Here is a 20,782-nt window from a genome sequence, read left to right as displayed (position 1 = left end):
AATAAAATAAACTGTTTTGTTTCGTGTTTCTTCTTAACGTTTTAAGGATTCGTGAGATAACTGTGGTTATATTTGTTGCTTTTTCTATAAACCTGTGTATTTCTGTCACAAAAATATGAATGAACTATATAAGACATTAATTTGAAAGCATAGAACGCAACCAAGCAAATTAATTTCTGACTCGGTTTGACATAGTTTGTCCATGTCAGGTAATGATTATAATTATCTATTATAGAAAAATTGAATATTTTAAAATCGTAGTTAAATTGAAGTTATTGTCAATACAATATGACTGATAAAAACTTGATAAAGATACCTGCGCGATAAATACCTTGATGCAATATGCGATTGTTATATGATACACTTTAAATACGTACAGAAATGAAACTTCATTGTTTAAAGAGTAGCTTTATATATATCGTACTATATCTGGGTGTTTCGTTTGAAGGTTTACATGTTTAATTTAAACTGAATGGATATTAAATAAGATGCTATTCCTAGTCTTGTTTTTGCTTGGGAGTTTAAATGCAGGTATTGTAACATCAAACTGTTTTTGATATGATTAATTCAGACTAAAGAACGACAAATTTCATCCTGTCATGATAGCATTTTCACAGACAATGTGATCAGTGTCTGTTTTCTTCAGTCAGATTGTTAATGATCACCCACAAATCTACGTCTCATACTTGTTCTAAGTCTTTCATTCCTTCTCCTAAAGATCTATTAGCTGTTTTTGGTCAGAATATAAAGGGTCATGATTGTTCTACTTATAAACGACTAGAATATTAAAACTAAAATGACCAGCAATGCGAATGCTTTCTGGATTTTTTTAATTGATTGTCCGATTAAGTTAAGTAAACTGTATTTGTAAAAAGTATCTTGCCATTAAATCTTTACAGATTTCCAAAATATTTTGCTTTTTGCTGTTTTTTTTTCTTTGGGAATCACACATTCCCTGAACTCTTACTTTAGTTCAAATTCCTTTATTATAGTATTATAGTTGTGATGGAAGCTTGAAACTAATAGACTCATTTTCGATTCTGCTTCCTGAAAAGAAATCAGTACTGTTTTAGGTGGGCATAAGAAGAAGTAGTCATGACCCTAATTGGAGTGGAACCCATGACCACCGAGTTGAAGGGTTAAAACCTTATCCACCCACCAGGCCATTGCTCCCCTAAGTTCCTGCTATAACGTATACCTTTGTATTGAGTTAAGTAGACAATAGGCCGAGCGACAAACCTACACTTAGATCATGTCGGTTTTTTTTACAACATCACAGGTCAATAACTAATAGTAAAACGCACAAATCGTACAAAACCAACCGATATCAAACGTTCTAGGACGTTTACATGAGAGCACGACTATATTCGAAATCCTAATTCAGCCAGATTACTAAACAAGTGACCGAGTATTGCAGTGGCAATACAGAAGTCCCCTTCCGGTGAAAAATCAATTTTACTGACCTTCAATATTGACCTTGACCTTTGACCGACAACCATGGGTCATGTGTTTGACACGTAGTCTAATCAAAGGAAACATTTCTGTGCAGTACTAAAAAATCTTCAATGCAATAAAAAGTAATGGAGCAGAAACACATTTTTACTTGACCTTCAATAGTGACCTTGACCTTTGACCGACAACCATGGGTCATGTGCGCGACACATTATCTTATTATGGGAAACATTTCTCTGTAGAACTAGAGACTCTGTAGAAGACTCATTGAATGCAATTAAAAATAATGGAGCGGAAACAAATTTTACTTGACCTTGAACAGTGACATCGACCTTTAACCGACAAAAATAGATCATGCGATGACACTAAGATAATCCATCAATGCATATAAAAGTTATGGAGCAGAAACATTTTTACTTGACCTTTTATAATGACCTTGACCTACAAGCATAACTCATGTACGTGCATAATCTATATATTGCCCAAGTTTTATGGAACCAGCTTGAATATTTATGAGTTAAATATTTTATGAGTTATCGCAAGATCCAGCCAAATTTGCGTACGTTCCTACATCTGGGTATTTATGTGGCTACTCGTTTGTTCTCTCTATTGTTCCTTTAACCACGTAAAACTGAGATACATAATCTCAGTTATATAGACTTACTTTTTAATCCATCTATTGTGATAATGTTAGTTTTTTTTTTATAATTTTATATCTATGAATTGTGATAACCTAAGTCTTTCGTTTTTTTCTGTGATATGTCTTCTCATGTCATACCATATTATACTACACAAGGACCACAATGGAAATAAGAGATGATTTCTTTCTCTTTTTTGTGTCATTCTTTGTGTTATAATGTATATGACATGGCTTTATTTAACATGCATACCTGTTCATTGTTATCTGTATGCTGTTATTTATATTGCCATGAATAAGTACATTGTACACAGAAATAAATCTATCTATCTATCTCTATCTAAAAGAAAAGTAACCACATAAAAGCTTACCGAATGAATGACATCAAGGAAAAAGTACAGTTACCTATTGTTCCTATAGCTATCTAAGTATGTAATTGTAAGCACGAAAAGACAGACGGACGGACGAACGGAAGGAAGGTATTCTTATAGTTCCCTCCGGTGTTCTACCGGTAGGGACTTAAAACAACATGCAATTTGATCACAACTTCAACCTGGACATTAACCTGAAAGTCAGTTACATTGAATTTCAATATTTATTCTACGTACGCTTCTGTGATCACTGTCTCTTTAAGTTACTGTGCACGTTTCCTTGCTGCGAACATTTTGAGTAACTAGATTGTATGAATTTTGCATCTATGCTCGATTTTTAGACGTAATCGAACGCTACGACACTTGTTCTAATTGTGACTGTCACACTTTCAGCGAAGGTTTAATAAATAATGTTTTTTTTTTTTTTCATAGTTTAGGTATATACAATACCGTAAATATCTTTTAAGTACATGAATGTCTTTCGTCGCAGAAAAAGTGGTATTTTCTATCGAGTGTTATAACACAAGTTTTAATAACTTAAATAAATAGTTTTCGTAGACTTTAATCTTCGTTGTACATTGTCTTGAATCTTCTAACTTCGTATAATTATGATACATTTTAAAGCTTACGATTAGTACCCGGAAAGAACTCCTTCGCGACTTTTGTGGATTCATTTTTCTCATGTTAGGCTCACCTAATTTAGTAATTGATCGGTGATAAACCGATATTCTTGCATAAAAACTACTTTTTTTCACTGGATCCGCCCATGTATTAACGGGAGAAAAATCGTGTGCAAACAAGGCAATTCACGTGCTGTTAATACCCGATTTTTATTTTTGAAATGCTTTGCCAGGGACATATGTATGTATTTTTGCGCACACTGATATTTGGCATCTGCGTCTTGTTTCTTCCATAACAATCTCTTCTTGTAGCATTATAGATACAATGTAATCCATAGTATGTTTATCTTATCAGTTTCCAACCACAAACGTACTGCCCCCATCAATGTACGCACTAGCTTCTCTTAGAGTTCACTCCCTTTATAAAACATCTCTACCAAAATTGTACAACCTTTTAGAGCTGTGTAAGTTGGCTAAACAAACGACATACGACATATGACATTCGAAAATTTTGAATGTCGTTTATTGCGCGACATACGACATTCGAATATTTTGAATGTCGTTCATTGTGCGCCATACGACATACGACATTCAAAAATTTTGAATGTCGTTCATTGCGTGACATACAACATACGACATTTGAACTTGAAAAAAAATTGAATGTCGTTCAGTGCGCGACATACGACATACGACATTTGAAAATTTTAAATGTCATCCATTGCACGACATACGACATTCGAACTTTGACCAAAAAATTTGAATGTCGTTCAGTGCGCGACATACAACATACGACATTCAAAAATTTTGAATGTCGTCCATTGCGCGACATACGACATTCCAAAATTTTGAATTTCGTCCATTGCGCGACATACGACATACGACATTCGAACTTTCACCAAAAAATTTGAATGTCGTTCAGTGCGAGACATACGACATACGACATTCGAACTTTGACCAAAAAATTTGAATATCGTTCAGTGCGTGACATACGACATTCGAACTTTGACCAAAAAATTTAAATGTCGTTCAGTGCGCAACATACGACATACGACATTCAAAAATTTTGAATGTCGTCCATTGCGCGACATACGACATTCGAACTTTGATCAAAAAATTTGAATGTCGTTCAGTGCGCGACATACGACATTCGAAAATTTTGAAAGTCGTTCAGTGCGCGACATACGACATTCGAAAATTTTGAATGTCGTCCATTGCGTGACATACGACATTCGAACTTTGACCAAAAATTAAATGTCGTTCAGTGCGCGACATACGACATTCGAACTTTGACCAAAAAACTTGAATGTCGTTCGGTGCGCGACATACGACATTCGAAAATTTTGAATTTCGTTCATTGCGTGACATACGACATTCGAAAATTTTGAATGTCGTTCATTGCGCGACATACGACATACGGCACCCGAAAATTTTGAATGACGTTCATTGCGCGACATACAACATACGACATTCGAACTTGAAAAAAAATTGAATGTCGGTCAGTGCGCGACAGACGACATTCGAAAATTTTGAATGTCGTCCATTGCACGACATACGACATTCGAACTTTGACCAAAAATTTTGAATGTCGTCCGTTGTGCGACATACGACATACGGCATTCGAGCTTTGACCAAAGAATTGAATGTCGTTCATTGCGCGACATACGACATTCGAAAATTTTGAATATCGTCCATTGCTCGACATACGACATACGACATTTGAACTTTGACCAAAAAATTTGAATGTCGTTCAGTGCGCGACATACGAAATACGACATTCGAAAATTTTGAATGTCGTCATTGCGCGACATACGAAATACGACATTCGAAAATTTTGAATGTCGTCATTGCGCGACATACGACATACGAACATTTTCGAATGTCGTATGTCGCGCAATGAACGACATTCAAAATTTTCGAATGTCGTATTTCGTATGGCGCGCACTGAACGACATTCAAATTTTTTGGTCAAAGTTCGAATGTCGTATGTTGCGCAATGAACGACATTCAAAATTTCCGAATGTCGTATGTTGCGCAATGAACGACATTCAATTTCTTTTTCGAAGTTCGAATGTCGTATGTCGTATGTCGCGCAATGGACGACATTCAAACTTTTCGAATGTCGTATGTCGCGCAATGAACGACATTCAAATTGTTTGGTCAAAGTTCGAATGTGGTATGTCGTATGTCACGCAATGAACGACATTCAAAATTTTCGAATGTCGTATGTCGCGCAATGGACGACATTCAAAATTTTCGAATGTCGTTTTGTCGTATGCCGCGCACTGAACGACATTCAAATTTTTTGGTCAAAGTTTGAATGTCGTATGTCGCAAGTTCGAATGTCGTATGTTGTATGTCGCGCAATGAACGACATTAAAAATTTTCGAATGTCGTATGTCACGCACTGAACGACATTTAAAATTTTTGGTCGAAGTTCGAATGTCGTATGTCGCGCAATGGACGACATTCAAAATTTTCGAATGTCGTATGTTGCGCAATGAACGACATTCAAAATGTTCGAATGTCGTATGTCGTGCAATGAACGACATTCAAAATTTTCGAATGTCGTATGTCGTATGTTGTTTGTTTAGCCAACTTCACACAGCTACCTTTTAGCTAGATTGTTGGTTCCAAGAGGGTGAATGTAATTTTCAGCAATCTAAACCTTTAGATAGGCTACCCAACACTAATAAAATGGGTATAGTCCCCAAACAACCAGCCCCATTCTTTAGTGAATGGCACACATTATTGTAAATAACTGTGAATAAATAAGTATCGCGTGTAACTTGTGCTATTGCTCGTTTTTAGGTATTATATTTATGATTTTTGCTACTATCAGTCGGTATGTTTTTACCTGATTTTTCGCAGAATTCATATAATAAACCTTGAAAGCTAGTCACTACCCTCCTACTCATCCATACTCTAAATGTGTTCGTACTCAAAATAATTCAAATGTAAATTTATTATTCTTAAAATTGTGTTCTTGTTAATCAAATTTTTAAGTTATATGCAAAATTATGGGTAATATAACGTTTGTAATAACTAGAAATAAAAATAAGATGCTCAAAAACCTTCAAATCACGCTTTTGGTAGTGTTGTTGATCTGTGTGACCTGGTTATGGATATTTAAAACATGTTTACCGTTTCCAAGAACAACCGAATGGTAACCAAAATGTACCAGAATCGTAAAGTCATCACATATGAAAACAATGCATTAAGTCGTCGTGTAATGTTTTTTATGCAAGAATAGCGACAATACACGTTTGTTTTATGCAGACGTAAATACACAAAAAGCGTGTATTATCCCTACATTGCCTGGCAGAAAACAAAACAAACCAAAACAAAACACAAGGAAGAATAATTATTTCACCGTTTATTTCATATATCAGAGATGATTGCGTTATTATTCTAATACTTAGTATGCTTGTCTCTGTTAAAACACGCTTACGCTAGAATGGCGTGACGTTAACGTGCGTTGGCGTCAAAGTTTTTGTTGCGACCAAGAAAGAACGCTACTATATTTTATCTACTGTTTTGGATTAAAGGCATATTAGATTTGAAATAATTTATAGCAAAACCGTGTTTTAACACTATTTAAACATTCGGGCAGTACTATGTTGTACAAATAATTTTCACTCGGGCTGCGCCCTCGTGAAATTATTACGCCCGACGTATAACCGCCCATCGTGCATAAATAGTGTTAAAGCACTCTTTTACTATAAATTATTTCTTAAAAAATGATTTTCAATAAATTAGGGGCCGAGTTCCTAACTGATATAGGTTGAAGGTTCACAAAATCCAGACAACTCGTACCTTAAGGTATGGCCTTATTAATTTTATTTTCTTCTCGTTGATTCGATTCAAATGTTAATTTGAGTGATACTAGGCAACCAGTTTAGACATTTGAGATAAGTAAATGGAGAAAGTAATAAAATGTGTTTAGTATGGTGGCTGATATATGCCATTTCGTTATTTCGTTCTGTCGCAGCAACACAACGACAAACGTCGTTATGACGCCCCGCCAAATGTCGCCCCGCCGAACGTCGCTACGATAAACGTTGTCCCGCCGAACGTCGCCCCATCGAACTTCGCCCCACCGAATGTCCACCTTTTCTTGCATACCAGACTGGGATTCTGGTGATTTCACCGATGCTGGAAAACTCTATCTTACAGCCCGGGGTGTAAGATGACCCTCGTGCAGTAAATGACGTATAACAAACTACATCTGTATAGTAGATTTGTGTAGTTCTAATTATGTTTAACGTAAAAAAGGATAAAATCAAAGAGGAACATTAGCTTGTTACTTCCCTAGAAAAGTTGTATGATAAAGCGCAAGGATAACCAACTATTACATTGGTCCCTGTCAGTCGGATTCCTCTGACTTTTTCGTTATAACCTATATCCAAGATGTTGCGGTTGATCAAAATAAATATGCTTTTTATTTGTAGGTTTCTAAATAAAAATGATTAATCAAAACTAAATTTAGCAGAGGGCCACTGAAAGGAAACCTGTCCTTGATCATTTTCCAATCCAATGAAATTTAATATAGATATTGCTTTTGAAAATTACACAGAAGTGAACGATAAAAACAGAAGAAGGACCAATCTACTTCTTGGACATAATCAGGGGAAGTAACTGACTAATGTTCCCCAATACTTTGATAGTTTATCATTGTTTCTTATAATATATTTCTTGATTCAAAAAAACGTCATTTAACAGAAAAAAACATAAACTTTTTACCGCAGATGATGAAACAAAACCGGAACTATTGCGTTGTTTTCGTCATGTAACGTCATGACGTACTTCCTGTTTACGGACGTAAAGTTCGCTCCGTTTTTTACGCTGCTGTAAGAAAAAAGTGCTATAAGAAAATCATTTGTTTTAATTTATTTTTACTATTATTTGTTGGACATGGCATGCAAGAAAAAAGATTCAATCACTGGTGGAAGGTGTAGATGGAAATATCCGGCTCTCAGGTAACTGTTTAAGCGGTAACTCGGCGGTGCCTCGTTACTGGAGCCTCGTTACAGCCTAAAACAGTTACCCTCGAGCCGGATATTACCATCTGCACCTAACACCAGTGAAAAAATCTTATATTATTTCCATTTGCTTAATACATTCATGTCAATTCGAAGGCGGAACGGCGACGTTTGGCTGGGCGACCTATGGCGGGCGACATTCGGCTGGGCGACGTTCGGCGGGGCGACATTCGTCGGAGCGCCATAACGACGTTAGTCGTCTGCGACAGAACGAAATAACGAAAGAGCACAAATCAGCCACCATAGTTTAGTAACCATTTTGATTGTTTAAAACAAATGATGATAGGTTCATTTCACTCATGTTTTGTAACTGACCTCAAACAAACATGCTTAGCTCTTTGCCGTGTAGCTCCATGCTCCACATAACTTTCACTAGTTCTCTATCATTATAATAAACTTTATGATAAATCATGACTCGGTGTATTCTTCCCAGCTTGCTATTTACTCCCTTTAAATTGTTTTTTCTTCTAATTTCTAACCATTTTTATGAAACTGACTTTAAATCTTTAAAATAATGTTAAGACGTGTGACAGATATTACCGATCATTGATTCCAAGACATTTTCAAACCTGTTCCAATATGCACCTCATTGGATGCAATCTATTTTAAGAACAGAAGGCATTTAACAATTAGGTCTGGCAATACCTCCATCACTTGTTTTGGGGAACACTTAATTATATAGTAACTTTTGTCTTCGGTTTAACAGTATTTCAGTTATGTATTGGCGGACAGTTACCCTAAGCAATAATCCTAGATTCTACAAGTAACTGCCAATTTCCCCACATATATCTGTTACAAAAATAACTTTATTAATTTGTTTACAGCCATTCTCAAATAAACAAATCGAGTAGGTTTATTTTGTTTCATCTATTGTCTATTTTAAAAAAAATCACAAAATGTGAACAGCTAATCAGACAATAAACTTGTTACCCCTTGACAAATTGTCTTTAAAAATTTAATTCAAATTTGCTTCAAGCGCATTTTTTATAACATAGACTTCATTCATAAAGTCACATTAATATTCTGTTTTTCGTTTTCAGTTATTGGATGGCAGTGTCGTAGTGGTAAAGTAATTCCAGGCATATACATCAAATCAGGACAACCAGCTATCATAGGTTTTCAGACCACCTTACAAACATTTGATGGAGTACTTGTGTATACAGTAGCAGCATTCAATAATAGTAACCTCTATGCCGCAACGTTTTATAATAATCACCTTCAAATTGAAAGGTCATTTTTAGAGTCAAAGTTCATTGGAGATGCAAGTAGTGGAAATTTCACGTTAAAGACTAATGGTGTACACACACAAGATGGAGGAGTATATAGCCTTCAATATAAAAAAGGAGGAGCAGACTTGTATACAGAAATGTGTTCCATATTATTTGTGTTAGGTAAGTGTAATAAATAATATCTTTTAATAGTACAATGATACGTAAGACATATTTAATGACTTAGGTTTTTTTTCTAACCTACAGGTTACTTTAACGAAAAGCTTTCTTTAAAATACCTAAAATCTGTCTAGTCTCTCTTTTGATATCTAACTTCTGTTTGATCTCAAGTAACGAAACGGGTTTCGAACACACAGATTATTAGTCTTTTTCAGGCAAGTTTAATAATATAAATTTTGCGGAACGAACTACTTGCATTTATGATATATCAATCTATTTAAATCTACATGTATTTTAATACGGAAACACAAATATAGAGAATACTTGTGTGTTTTAGCGTAAGATCGAAATATCTTTCATGAGTGAACAACAGATGCAATATTTTCACGACTGGAATAGCCAAGTGTCAAATGTAACTTATAATGTTCATGTGTGAAGGATATTTTGATCTTACATGTAAAACAAACAAATTTTCTTTTTATTTCATGTTTGACTAAATTTACCCATTAAATAGTTTCTTACCAATGAAAAACATATTTTATATTTGATGTTTTTAACTCTGGAAATACCAGATATATTTCCCTCTAACATATCGATAAATTAATGAAAAATATGTAATTAAAGGAGGTATGTAATGCAATGCCTAGTTCCACAGTAAACGTGCAACATCTATTAGAATACACATGTATAAGGGTTAATACAAATTTCTTTGTGTTCAGTCATATAATGCCGAAATACTGCATTCGATAGCAAACCCTCAGAGCGGGGGCTTAAAAATACTCCTCAAGGGTATGCAGATCATGATACACAGAACAGGAGTATTATCGACATTCTCTTACAAATCAAAACAAAATATCAAAGCATCCATCTTAAATTGTATTCTTAGTCAGAGAGAGAACGCAGAGAAAGAGAATTATCTGGCGTTTTTGTATGCTTGTTTAGTTTTTATATATTTCAAGGGCCAATATAATTATAGTTCGTCACTGACCTTTGATTCTGATCTTTGGACGAGTTCATTCAAAGGGTAGTCCCATTGTCATTAAGTTAGCAGACAGCATTTGTAAAATGGCTTAGTTGCGCAGTAGGTACAGCAGTCCGGTTTCAGATCCAAACAAAATAGGTTCGAATCCCGTTCATTAATTCCATTGACATTCAATTTTTTTGTTTTAAAATTACTTTAATTCATGAGAAGCTATATCTATTGTTCTTTTAATAAGAGACTGAGCTAAAACAATCTTCAATCTGTTTTTAATCTATCCAGTGCACAATGCACTGTCATTCCGTCAATCCGTCCGTCCGCAGTTTCTTGTCCGGTCCATATCTCTGTCACTTTTCCGTCATTCTGTCATTCCGTCATACCGTCCGTCCTTCCTTCCGTCCGTCCGTCCGCCCGCAGTTTCTTGTCCGGTCCAAATCTCTGTCATCCATGATGGGATTTTAATATTACTTGGCAAAAATGTTCCCCATGATAAGACGACGTGTAATGCGCAAGACCTGGACCCCTTCATCTAGGGATTTTAATATCACTTGGCACAAATGTTTCCCATGAGGAGACGACGTGTCATGCACAAGACCCGGATCCCTAGCTCAAAGGTCATGGTCACAATTGGAGGTCAAATGTCAACAGGGCTTTTCTCCTGTCCGGTCCATAACTCTCCCGTCCATGAAGGGATTTAAATATTACTTGGCACAAAGGTACCTCATAATAAGACAATGTGTCATACACAACTTTCAGACCCTTAGCTCAAAGGTCAAGGTCACACTTAGCAGTCAAATGTAAGCATGGCATGAACAGGGTCTGCTTCGTGTCCGGTCCATAACTCTGTCATTCATTAAGGGATTTTAATATCACTTGGCACAAATGTTCCCCATGAGGAGACAACGTGTCTATGCAAGATCCAGATCCCTAGCTCAAAGGTCAAGGTCACAGTTAGAGGTCAAATGTCAACAGGGCTTTTTTCCTGTCCGGTCCATAACTCTGCCATCCATGAAGGGATTTTAATATTACTTGGCACACATGTTTCCCATGATGAGACAACATGTCATGCACAACACCTAGAACCCTGGCTTAAAGGTCAAGGTTCACACTTTGAGATCAAATGCCAATAGGATTTTTTCCTGTCCGGTCTATAACTTTGTCATGCAAGGCAGGATTTAAATATCAGTTGGCACAAATATTTCCCTGGATGAGACAACATGTCATGTACAAAACCCGGGCCCTAAGTCTAAGGCCAAGGTCACAGAGGCCAAAGGTCAGATACTAAAATGACTTTGTCGGGGGCATTTCTTCTTCATACATGGAGGGATTTTGATGAAACTTGGCACAAATGTTCACCACTATGAGACGGATTGTCTTGCGCAAGAACCAGGTCTCTAGGTTTAAGGTCAAGGTCATACTTAGAGGTCAAATGTTAAATTTAAGAATGACTTTGTCCAGAGCATTTCTTCTCCATGCATGGAGGGATTTTGATGTAACTTGGCACAAATGTTCATTGCCATGAGGCACCCTTGTTTTAAGAATTACCTCCCTTTGTTGTTACTATAAATAGATTATATTGTTACTTTTTTTATTACTGGCCATAGAGAAAAATCGAGACCACTTTTCTATGGTACAACATGCATGTTACATTGATTTTTTTAGATGTATTTTGACCTATCTCTACCTGGTAAAGAGTTTTGTGTGGACTTGTAATATATTTTTTTTCTAATAGATTTTTTTTATTAATTTCCCTTTGTTGTTACTATAGATAACTTATATGATAACATTTTCATAATTGGCCAAAATAAGTCCATATGAAAGCAACTATAGGTTTTTATGTATGCAAATTTTAATCCAAGTGTTTTGTTGTACATATTGTTTATATAGTACAATATTGTTTATACATCATTGACATATATCAGTTCATTATGTTATGCTACAGTGGAAACAATAAGGTGCCTTCCAGTAGGGGACTTTGTATTGCATGGCAATACTTCATTCACTTGTTTTCGTTGTACCGCCTTGCCGAAGGCATGCACTAGATAACAGTGGGATCGGTTTTATAATTTTATGCATGAACGATATACTATACACGAGGATGGTGTGCACAGAAAAAAGTTTCCCATTTTTTAACAAATATTGAAAAATATATGAGAGGGGTTCGAACCATTGTATCTAGTGTATGTCTTGTCACTTTTACATGCATACATACCGTCTAAGTTATCAAACGGTTCGTTTTAACGATTACATTTTACAATATATGAGTATTGCATTATTTTAGCGTACAGTCATGGTAATTACATTTGAAATTACGAAAGGTTTAATAAATCGCATGGCATACTTGAGAATAACTAACGCGTGCATAAATTTCTTCTCTGGTGATTGATTAGCATTTAGAAGTAGATCGATATAACTATTTCAGCATGTACCAAGGTTATTGTATTATAATTGTCAAAGCCAAGTTATATATACTCAAGTATTTGCACCTCTAGGAGATTAATCAATGCGCGCTGAAAAAAACTCATTAATGCATTTGAAGAGTGCTATAATCAAGTCAGTGATCAGTTAAACTAAATTGAAATAAAATGCTTGTATTTAATGCTACTGTTGTTGACCAATCCAAAATAGATTTAAGCCTGTGTTAAATTAAATAATAACACATGTTTGACGTGGGAATAAAATAAAGCCATTGGGCCAGCATTTTTTATTTTCTGTTTTACGAGAGATTTTAAAAAAAATGGATCGGGGTGGGGGACAAATAAAAATGATAAAAATAAAAGCCACAATTTTGAATAGTCGACCAAATAGATAAAAATAAAACGTTCAAAAGGATTCTTTTTTTTTTTATTTTTTATTTTTTTGTGTACAGAATAAAAAACAAACTCACAAATGAACTATTCTGAACTGATTTATATCTTATCATCTCAGAATATTGTGGTTTTCTTTATGTGTAGCTTGTATGCATGGTGCCATTTTCGTTTAACAAAAGAGACTCCAAAGTTGTGGAACAATTTGCCGTTGAACATCAGACAAAGTTCTTCAATTGACTGCTTTAGGAAAAGGTTGAAAACGCATTTCTTCAGAGACTACTTTGCATTATTCTAAGTTTTGACTGAGTTTTAAACAGTGATGCTGGTGACAGTGATAGAAATTTAATGTTTGTCTGTGATAATTGTATGTTGGTAATATTTTAAAATATAGTATTATCATTGACTTTAAATTAATAATTGCTATTCTGATTCGTTTTAATTAATCTTATTTAAAATATTTTATATTTAATATTTTATTTCAACTTGTATTGTAAAACGCCATTGAATATGTTTTAAATGTAGAAATAGGCGTTTAAGCAAATAAACCAGTTTCAGTTTAGTTTTTCAGTTTTCAACATGTCAGGTATAGACTTACAAAGTCACCAAAGATGTATTATTTGTGTTTTTGTATCTATCTATTCTGTAGTAAAAATAGACGTGTGGAAACATTTTTCATAATAAACTATACAGATACAACAGTTGGCATATCATTAGATCATTGCATATGTTTATTATATAAACATGAATAAAACTGCTATTAAAATGGGGATATGCAATGACTAGTTTAGGTCTGCATCCTGCATACATGCAATTGGCTGGAGACGCAAAGTATTAAAAGACAGACATTGTAATTGATCAATATTATGCACACTGGCTTTTCGAATCTAATTCGTCATAGATATGCGGTAATTTAACTAACAACATCAATATTTTTGTAGCTTTGGTTAAGTTTCAGTTGCTTGAATATTGTTCTATATTTTGCAGAATGTCAGCGCCACCTAAATGTTACAAAAATACGACAATCCGAAACAGTCGGAATTTTGGTTCAGCTAAAAATGTGTAAAAAAAATAACGACCTTGTCGGCTGATGTTCATACAACAACTCTTCATTTTGATGGGACTTATAATATTTCTCTTGGACTTAGTAATTTATGAGTCCGAGAAAACTTTTATTACTGGATATGTCATTATGTGTTCCTCAGTGTCAAAGGCACATGTGGCATATAGTGTCTGAATGTTTGTTTATATGTACTTTCAAAGAGTCTTCTTATATATTTTATTGGTATACTTCAAGCTGACATGAGAATATTGCTAGGAGTTTCATGTTTGATAATTATCTTATGGTATAAATTTCACACATTATTTACATTAATGCAGGCCGACATTTTTTTCATGCGTCTGCTGATCTTGATCAAACAAAATCCCTCTACCATACAGCAAAACTTTTATTTTTGGCACTAGCAAACGGCAATCTGATCACCTCGGCCTTTATGCTACGTATTTACCGGAGTATACGGAAATGCCCGATGTTGCACGATTGTAGCAAACGGTCGGCGGGTAAAATGAAAAATAAAAGTACTGAAATTGACAGCATCTGAACTTTGAACCGTGGTAAATTAGACGATAAACAACTCGAAGGCTTTGATTATTTGTTAAATATATCACGGTTCAGAGTTCAGATGCATAGGAATTGAACCTCGAGAACGTTACCCCGAGTGGTTACATACTGAAGCATCTGAACGATGAACTTGTAATAAATTAGACGATAAACCACAAGAAGGCATTGATTGTTTTCATTCTTACATGCTCATTGAAATATTTTAATAAATATCATGCTGGACTACATTTACCCGTGGAATAATGAACCGGTTGTCCTTTTCTTGTTTAACTGGCAATCAAATCAAGTCATGTTAGAATGGTCGAATTTACTTGGTCTATAATAGGTAAAGAAAGAAGAAATTTTGATGTTTCAGCAGCAAAAACTTACATGTGATGAAAAGAATATTACATCTGTGTCTTTCCACATTGAATTTATCAAACTCGTTGGAAAAAAATGATAAAATGCTCGGCAGAGCCTCGCATTTTATTATTTCATTTAACTCTTTTAATAAATTCAATATGATTGATTCATTTCTACAGTAGTAAGTTTGAACTACTATATGATTAATTATATAAAAGCTCCTTTGAAAGCTGAGTCCAAATATAACGATACATGTATCATTATTTATTATGTTCGATGAGGGAAATGAAAAGTTAAGCAGTCAGCTTCCTATAACGGGTCCCTGTATGTAGGCAATGATTGTGATTGATCTTTATAAAACTTCTGTTTCGTATGGTGCGGGATTCGAACCGTGTCTTACTGAAACTCATCTATGACCGCTTATCAGGCAGTCATTACAACAGAACGACATGTTCTGTCTTTGTACATCTGTCAAAGATATTTATGTTCATGCTGAACAAAACATGCACTTTTAAGACATTAAATATAGTGTTCAATTCTTGAAAATGAAACTTATGTGATTTACAGTTCAAACTTTAATTTGAACTAAACTTTTTGTTTATTTATTTAAATTCACACCCATATATTTGTTAAAATGAATTCTGCGAATATGTTTATAGAAATAGCAAAACCATTAATGCCAGTTGGATATTATTTATTAACTCGAAATTTCGAGATGTGTAACTGGACATTTCAACTGACTAACTCGAATTTTTTACATAATGATATGGCCGTATATATATAGGTCCTGGTTGAGATCTTGTACTTTTGGTAGCATAAGGGTAGTTTAAAAATGGTAATAAGTTACCAGGCTGTGTTCGCACTTAAACAATATTAAAACTATCTTGAAGGTCGAGTTCTGCGCCAAAGAAATATAGCCATAGCCTACATGAACGTGTAGGTATAGGTCCTGGACGCCATTTGAGACCAAGATTGGGTACCTGAGTTAGTTATGTAGTTCTAAGGTAGCAGGGCAGTTTTCGAACGTAGAATAGTTCAGCATTTTGACGATATCTGGAAGTTTTCGACATGTTTTGAACCCTAAGACTGGAACATATACCCATACTATGCACTGGAAAAATGGTATATGTCCTTGCTACACGTTAAAATCTGGAGTAGCAAAACTATTCTTATACAATTTCAGGTAAACCACAAAAAGCAACTCTTTCACATGATAACAACAATGTTCTTGGAAAAGACTGTCAACTTTCATGCGCCAGTTCATCGACAACCAACCCAACAAACCACACCCTTAATGTCACGTTCAACTGGAAAGTAAATGATATTACGAATCCATCCAACAATAGATATAAATATGGAGTTTTAAACAAAACACTGACTATAATGTCTGTGACAAAGGAAGATGCCAACAAGAGATTTAAATGCAGTGCAACAGAATCTGGAGATGGTGTTACAGGCTTGACTTCTGACTACAGTGATGAGTTCATATTCACAGTAATATGTTAGTATTTATTTCTGTCTTTTTTGTAAAAGAAGGACAAGACACACACACACGCACGCACGCACGCACTCACAAGACAACAGCAGACAAAAACAAATAACACATAAAAGCTAAAAAAAATAAAATACATAAAACAGTGTATATTTTGTTTTGTACATAATGTTTAACCAAATACAGGTTAGTGTAAATATAATTATTTTACTCTAGGTGAATCCCTAATACTTGTGATAATACAAAACGGCAGCATGATATGTAATCCACAAAAAAAAACATGTTGTTTAAAATGTTTACAATAACGACACCTACCAAATTATATAATCATATATAATATGCCTTTAAAGGAAGCTAATGCAGAATTACTATAGGTTAGTACCCAACAATAACTGTACCCTACCTGATGGGGACTTAGTTATATTAGCTGCCATAAAAATACAATTCAAGTTAACAAAGACCTATAATATAAATTGTGACAGACGGATTAAGGAAAAAATACAATAGTCTGTATATTTTACGTAATGCTTTATATCTGTATTCAAGGTTCTATGAAAAAAATCTTGTAGTTGTAAAGTTATGACAAAATCAACTATTTGTACCACACAGGACAGACAAACGAAAGAGCGGATTGTGCATGTTCCTCATATTGTCTTCAATTTATTTACCAAACTTCGGGACACATCTCTTGTAGTGTTTAAAATATCACATAACTAATGCTTTTCTGGCTCTTTTGGCAAATTTGACTGCGTAACACTTAGCTCGAAACAATTCTTGTATTCCTTGGACCACAAAGTCGTCTTCAAAAGCTCGAAGTAAACAAACTTTACTTTTATTTCACTGAAAGGAAAAAATATTCTTACATTGTAGCAAAACATTCTTTTTATGTTTGAGATTTATAAACAGTTTTTTAAAGTCTACAAGGTAGTGACTGACAGCAGGGGCGGCGGATGGGAGAGGCTGGCACAAAGTGTCTGAGACTGAAACGAAATGCTCAATGTTTCTCATCAGTAATAGTGTTATCTACCCGCCTTCTCAACAGTTCCCTCGCAGAAGTGGGATACCACATATTTTGACCTCCCCGGCTTCTGTTATAAAAGGATTTCCCTGTGCCCCGGACAACTACTCCTTCCTAACGCTAAACTGACATCAGGCCTGTGATGCACCATAGATCGTTGGTGTGCCTTTGTCAAACTTAGATACAATCTGCTTGTTCTAGACTTAACTACATGGCTTTCTTAGTTGCTTGGGCAACATTGCTTACCATCTCTTTTCTAGACATACTTAAGTCTTAAAGTTCGTTTTATATGTGCTTACAAGACCTCCCTTCTGTTGCATGGGTCAGCACTCCAATATTATTTGATCCAGTCGACCTTCGTTTCCATATAGTTTTTTTTTATCCACATATTTGTTAGGTCGGTGCCTTACGTTGATCCCTATATTCTGACAACAGAAGCACTTTACTGCACGTTTGTCTGTCCGGACAACTCGTATTAATTTGTCATTTTCCAGCTTCACCAGCCCTTGGAGAATTTAATATCAACATTTCACTTTGTACACCACTTTCATTACCTAAAATATCTGCTGATATACAGTTAGACACAGCCTTTCTCTCAACAGTCCTTCCTGTTAGTATTTTGCTTAAAGAAATGTGCCCGTCTTCGTTATCATAACCTTCTTACGCCTAACTAATGTACTGTAAAGTTCTGTAAACTTTGTTTATAACTGTACATTCGTTTTTGTCTAAAGTTACAGGAAGAAAGGAGTAACTGTGTCACTTATATATTTATTTATTTATCCACGAGTTTCATAAATAAACACATGTTTCCAAAAACAGATTGAAATTTATCAAATATTGTTTATTATGATGCATATCAATACTTTCAGTTAACATCAAAATATGACATGCACTTTTTACAACGTATGATATTTGTAAGCAATGTAGTGTACTAGTCTTCTTGGTTGTACTTATATGATGTTAATGTATCAGTACATTAACTACCAGCTTGAAGTTAGCAGTAGAGCAGTAACAGCAGTATTACTGCTATTACTGCTATAACGTTATAGCAGTAAGAGCAGTGTTACTGCTACTACTGCTGGAAGTTATAGCAGTAGCAGCAGTATTACTGCTATTACTGTTGTAAAGTTATAGCAGTAACAACAGTATTACTGCTGTTACCGTTGGCAGTTTTAGCAACAACAACAATAATTTATTACTGATGCTACTGTTGGAAGTTATGGCAGTAACAACAGTAGTCGGAAGTTGCGCAAAATACAATATGAAATCAATTTTATCAATTTATGCTTAATGATTATTGGCCATCGAAAAATTTTCAAAGCTGTTCTTGTTATAATGTTTTTGTCTTTCAATGTCTCAGCAAGAGGGCTTGTTCAAGCTGCTGTTATTCACAACTTCTCATGTGGGCTTTAGGATGCATTTCACGATATCGATATATTTTTGGTATGTTTGTTAAAAAAGACTACATATTACATTGTCGGCGGATGTTCAGAATACCAATGGCATCCTTTTTTATTATTATTAATTTAATGTCCGAAATGGGCTCAAATCCTTGTTACTGCTGTAATTCACAGCGTTCAGTGAGATTTTGGGATGAAATAAAACATGTGGATATATTGTTGGTATGTATGAAAAAAAATAGTACATATAACACAGACGACGTATATTCAGGATGCCGACGGCATACGTCCAAAGAAGGCCTCATCGCGAAATTAGAACATGTTTTCGTACTCAGTTAATGCTATATATTCTGCGCCGAAACGATGCCCTTAATCCAATATTTGGTCATCTTAGGTCATTGTTGGGGTCTTTATAACATACGTGATGAAATTAGTTTCAGCACTTTATCATTTATGCATAATGTTTCGACAAAGAACGGTGAAATGTCAGGAAAATCTGAATTTAAAGCATTTTCTTAGGTGTACGTTAATGAGCTCGAATCCTTGTTACTGCTGTTATTCTCAGCGTCCAGGAGGACTTGAGGATGAATCAAACCAGGTGGATATATTGCTGGTATGTATGTCCAAATAAAATTATATATTTCATTGCCGACGGATTTTCATAATACCGACGGCATATGTCCAAAGAATACTACATCACGAAATTTGAACATGCTTCGGTGGTCAGTTAGGTGGACTAGACGATATATAAATACATGTGGATATATTGCTGCTTTGTATGTTCGAAAAATAGTATATATTCCATTGTCGATGGTGTTTCAGGATGCCGAAGGCATACGTCCAAAGAAGACCTCATCACGATATCGAAACACGTTTTGGTGCTCAGTTACTGCTGTATTCTGCGTCGAAACGATGCCCTTGAGCCAATATAGGGGCAACTTAGGTCATCGTTGAGACTTTTATAACATATGAAATGAATTTAGTTGTAGCAATTTATGCAAAATGTGCCGACGAAGAACAATGAAATCTGTTGAAAATCGTAATTTTAAGCATGTTCATGTGTCCAAAAATGGGCTCGAATCATTGTTACTGCTGTAATCCACAGAGTCCAGGAGGACATGAGGATGAATCAAACTAATGTGGATATATTGCTGGTATGTATGTCCAAATATTAGTACACATTACATTGCCGGTGGATATTCAGGATGCCGACGGCATACGTGGAAATAATGCCTCATAATAAAATTGAAACATATCTTGGTGCTTAGATGCTGCGTATTTTGGGCCGAAAACGATGCACATGAGACACGATTTGGTATCCTTAGGTCATTGATGAAGTCTCTATTAAATACAAAATAAAATTCGTTATAGCACCTTATGCTTTATATACTTTACTGCTACAACAGTGTTGTTATATTTTCTTGTCCTTCGGGATTATCGATTTCAACTCGTTTAGATTTGAAAATTGAATACTGCTTAAGCCGTTGCTAGGGGGCTTTGTCAGTGTTGCATTTTCCATTACTGCTCATGAACAGACTCAATCAAACCGAGTCTGCAATTTTCACCGTTTGCATTGTTCTCGGTGCTTCTGAGGGATCTACTTTAAGGAATATATT

General features: G+C 35.0%; 1 protein-coding gene across 1 annotated transcript; it reads left to right on the top strand.

Annotated features, from left to right (window-relative positions):
- The first annotated feature begins 408 nt into the window (after window positions 1–408).
- Window positions 409–16,814, top strand: LOC128553337 (uncharacterized). Its single transcript, XM_053534474.1, has 3 exons — window positions 409–531; window positions 9,160–9,510; window positions 16,440–16,814. The coding sequence occupies exons 1-3, from the start codon at window positions 489–491 to the stop codon at window positions 16,760–16,762; spliced, it is 717 nt and encodes a 238-aa protein (XP_053390449.1). The 5' UTR covers window positions 409–488; the 3' UTR covers window positions 16,763–16,814.
- Window positions 16,815–20,782: the final 3,968 nt, after the last annotated feature.

This window comes from Mercenaria mercenaria, unplaced genomic scaffold, assembly GCF_021730395.1.
Source record: "Mercenaria mercenaria strain notata unplaced genomic scaffold, MADL_Memer_1 contig_3718, whole genome shotgun sequence".
In the NCBI taxonomy this organism is placed as follows: domain Eukaryota; kingdom Metazoa; phylum Mollusca; class Bivalvia; order Venerida; family Veneridae; genus Mercenaria; species Mercenaria mercenaria.
The sequence above is the reverse complement of the archived record's forward strand: the minus strand, read 5'-3'. Positions and strand labels throughout refer to the sequence as shown.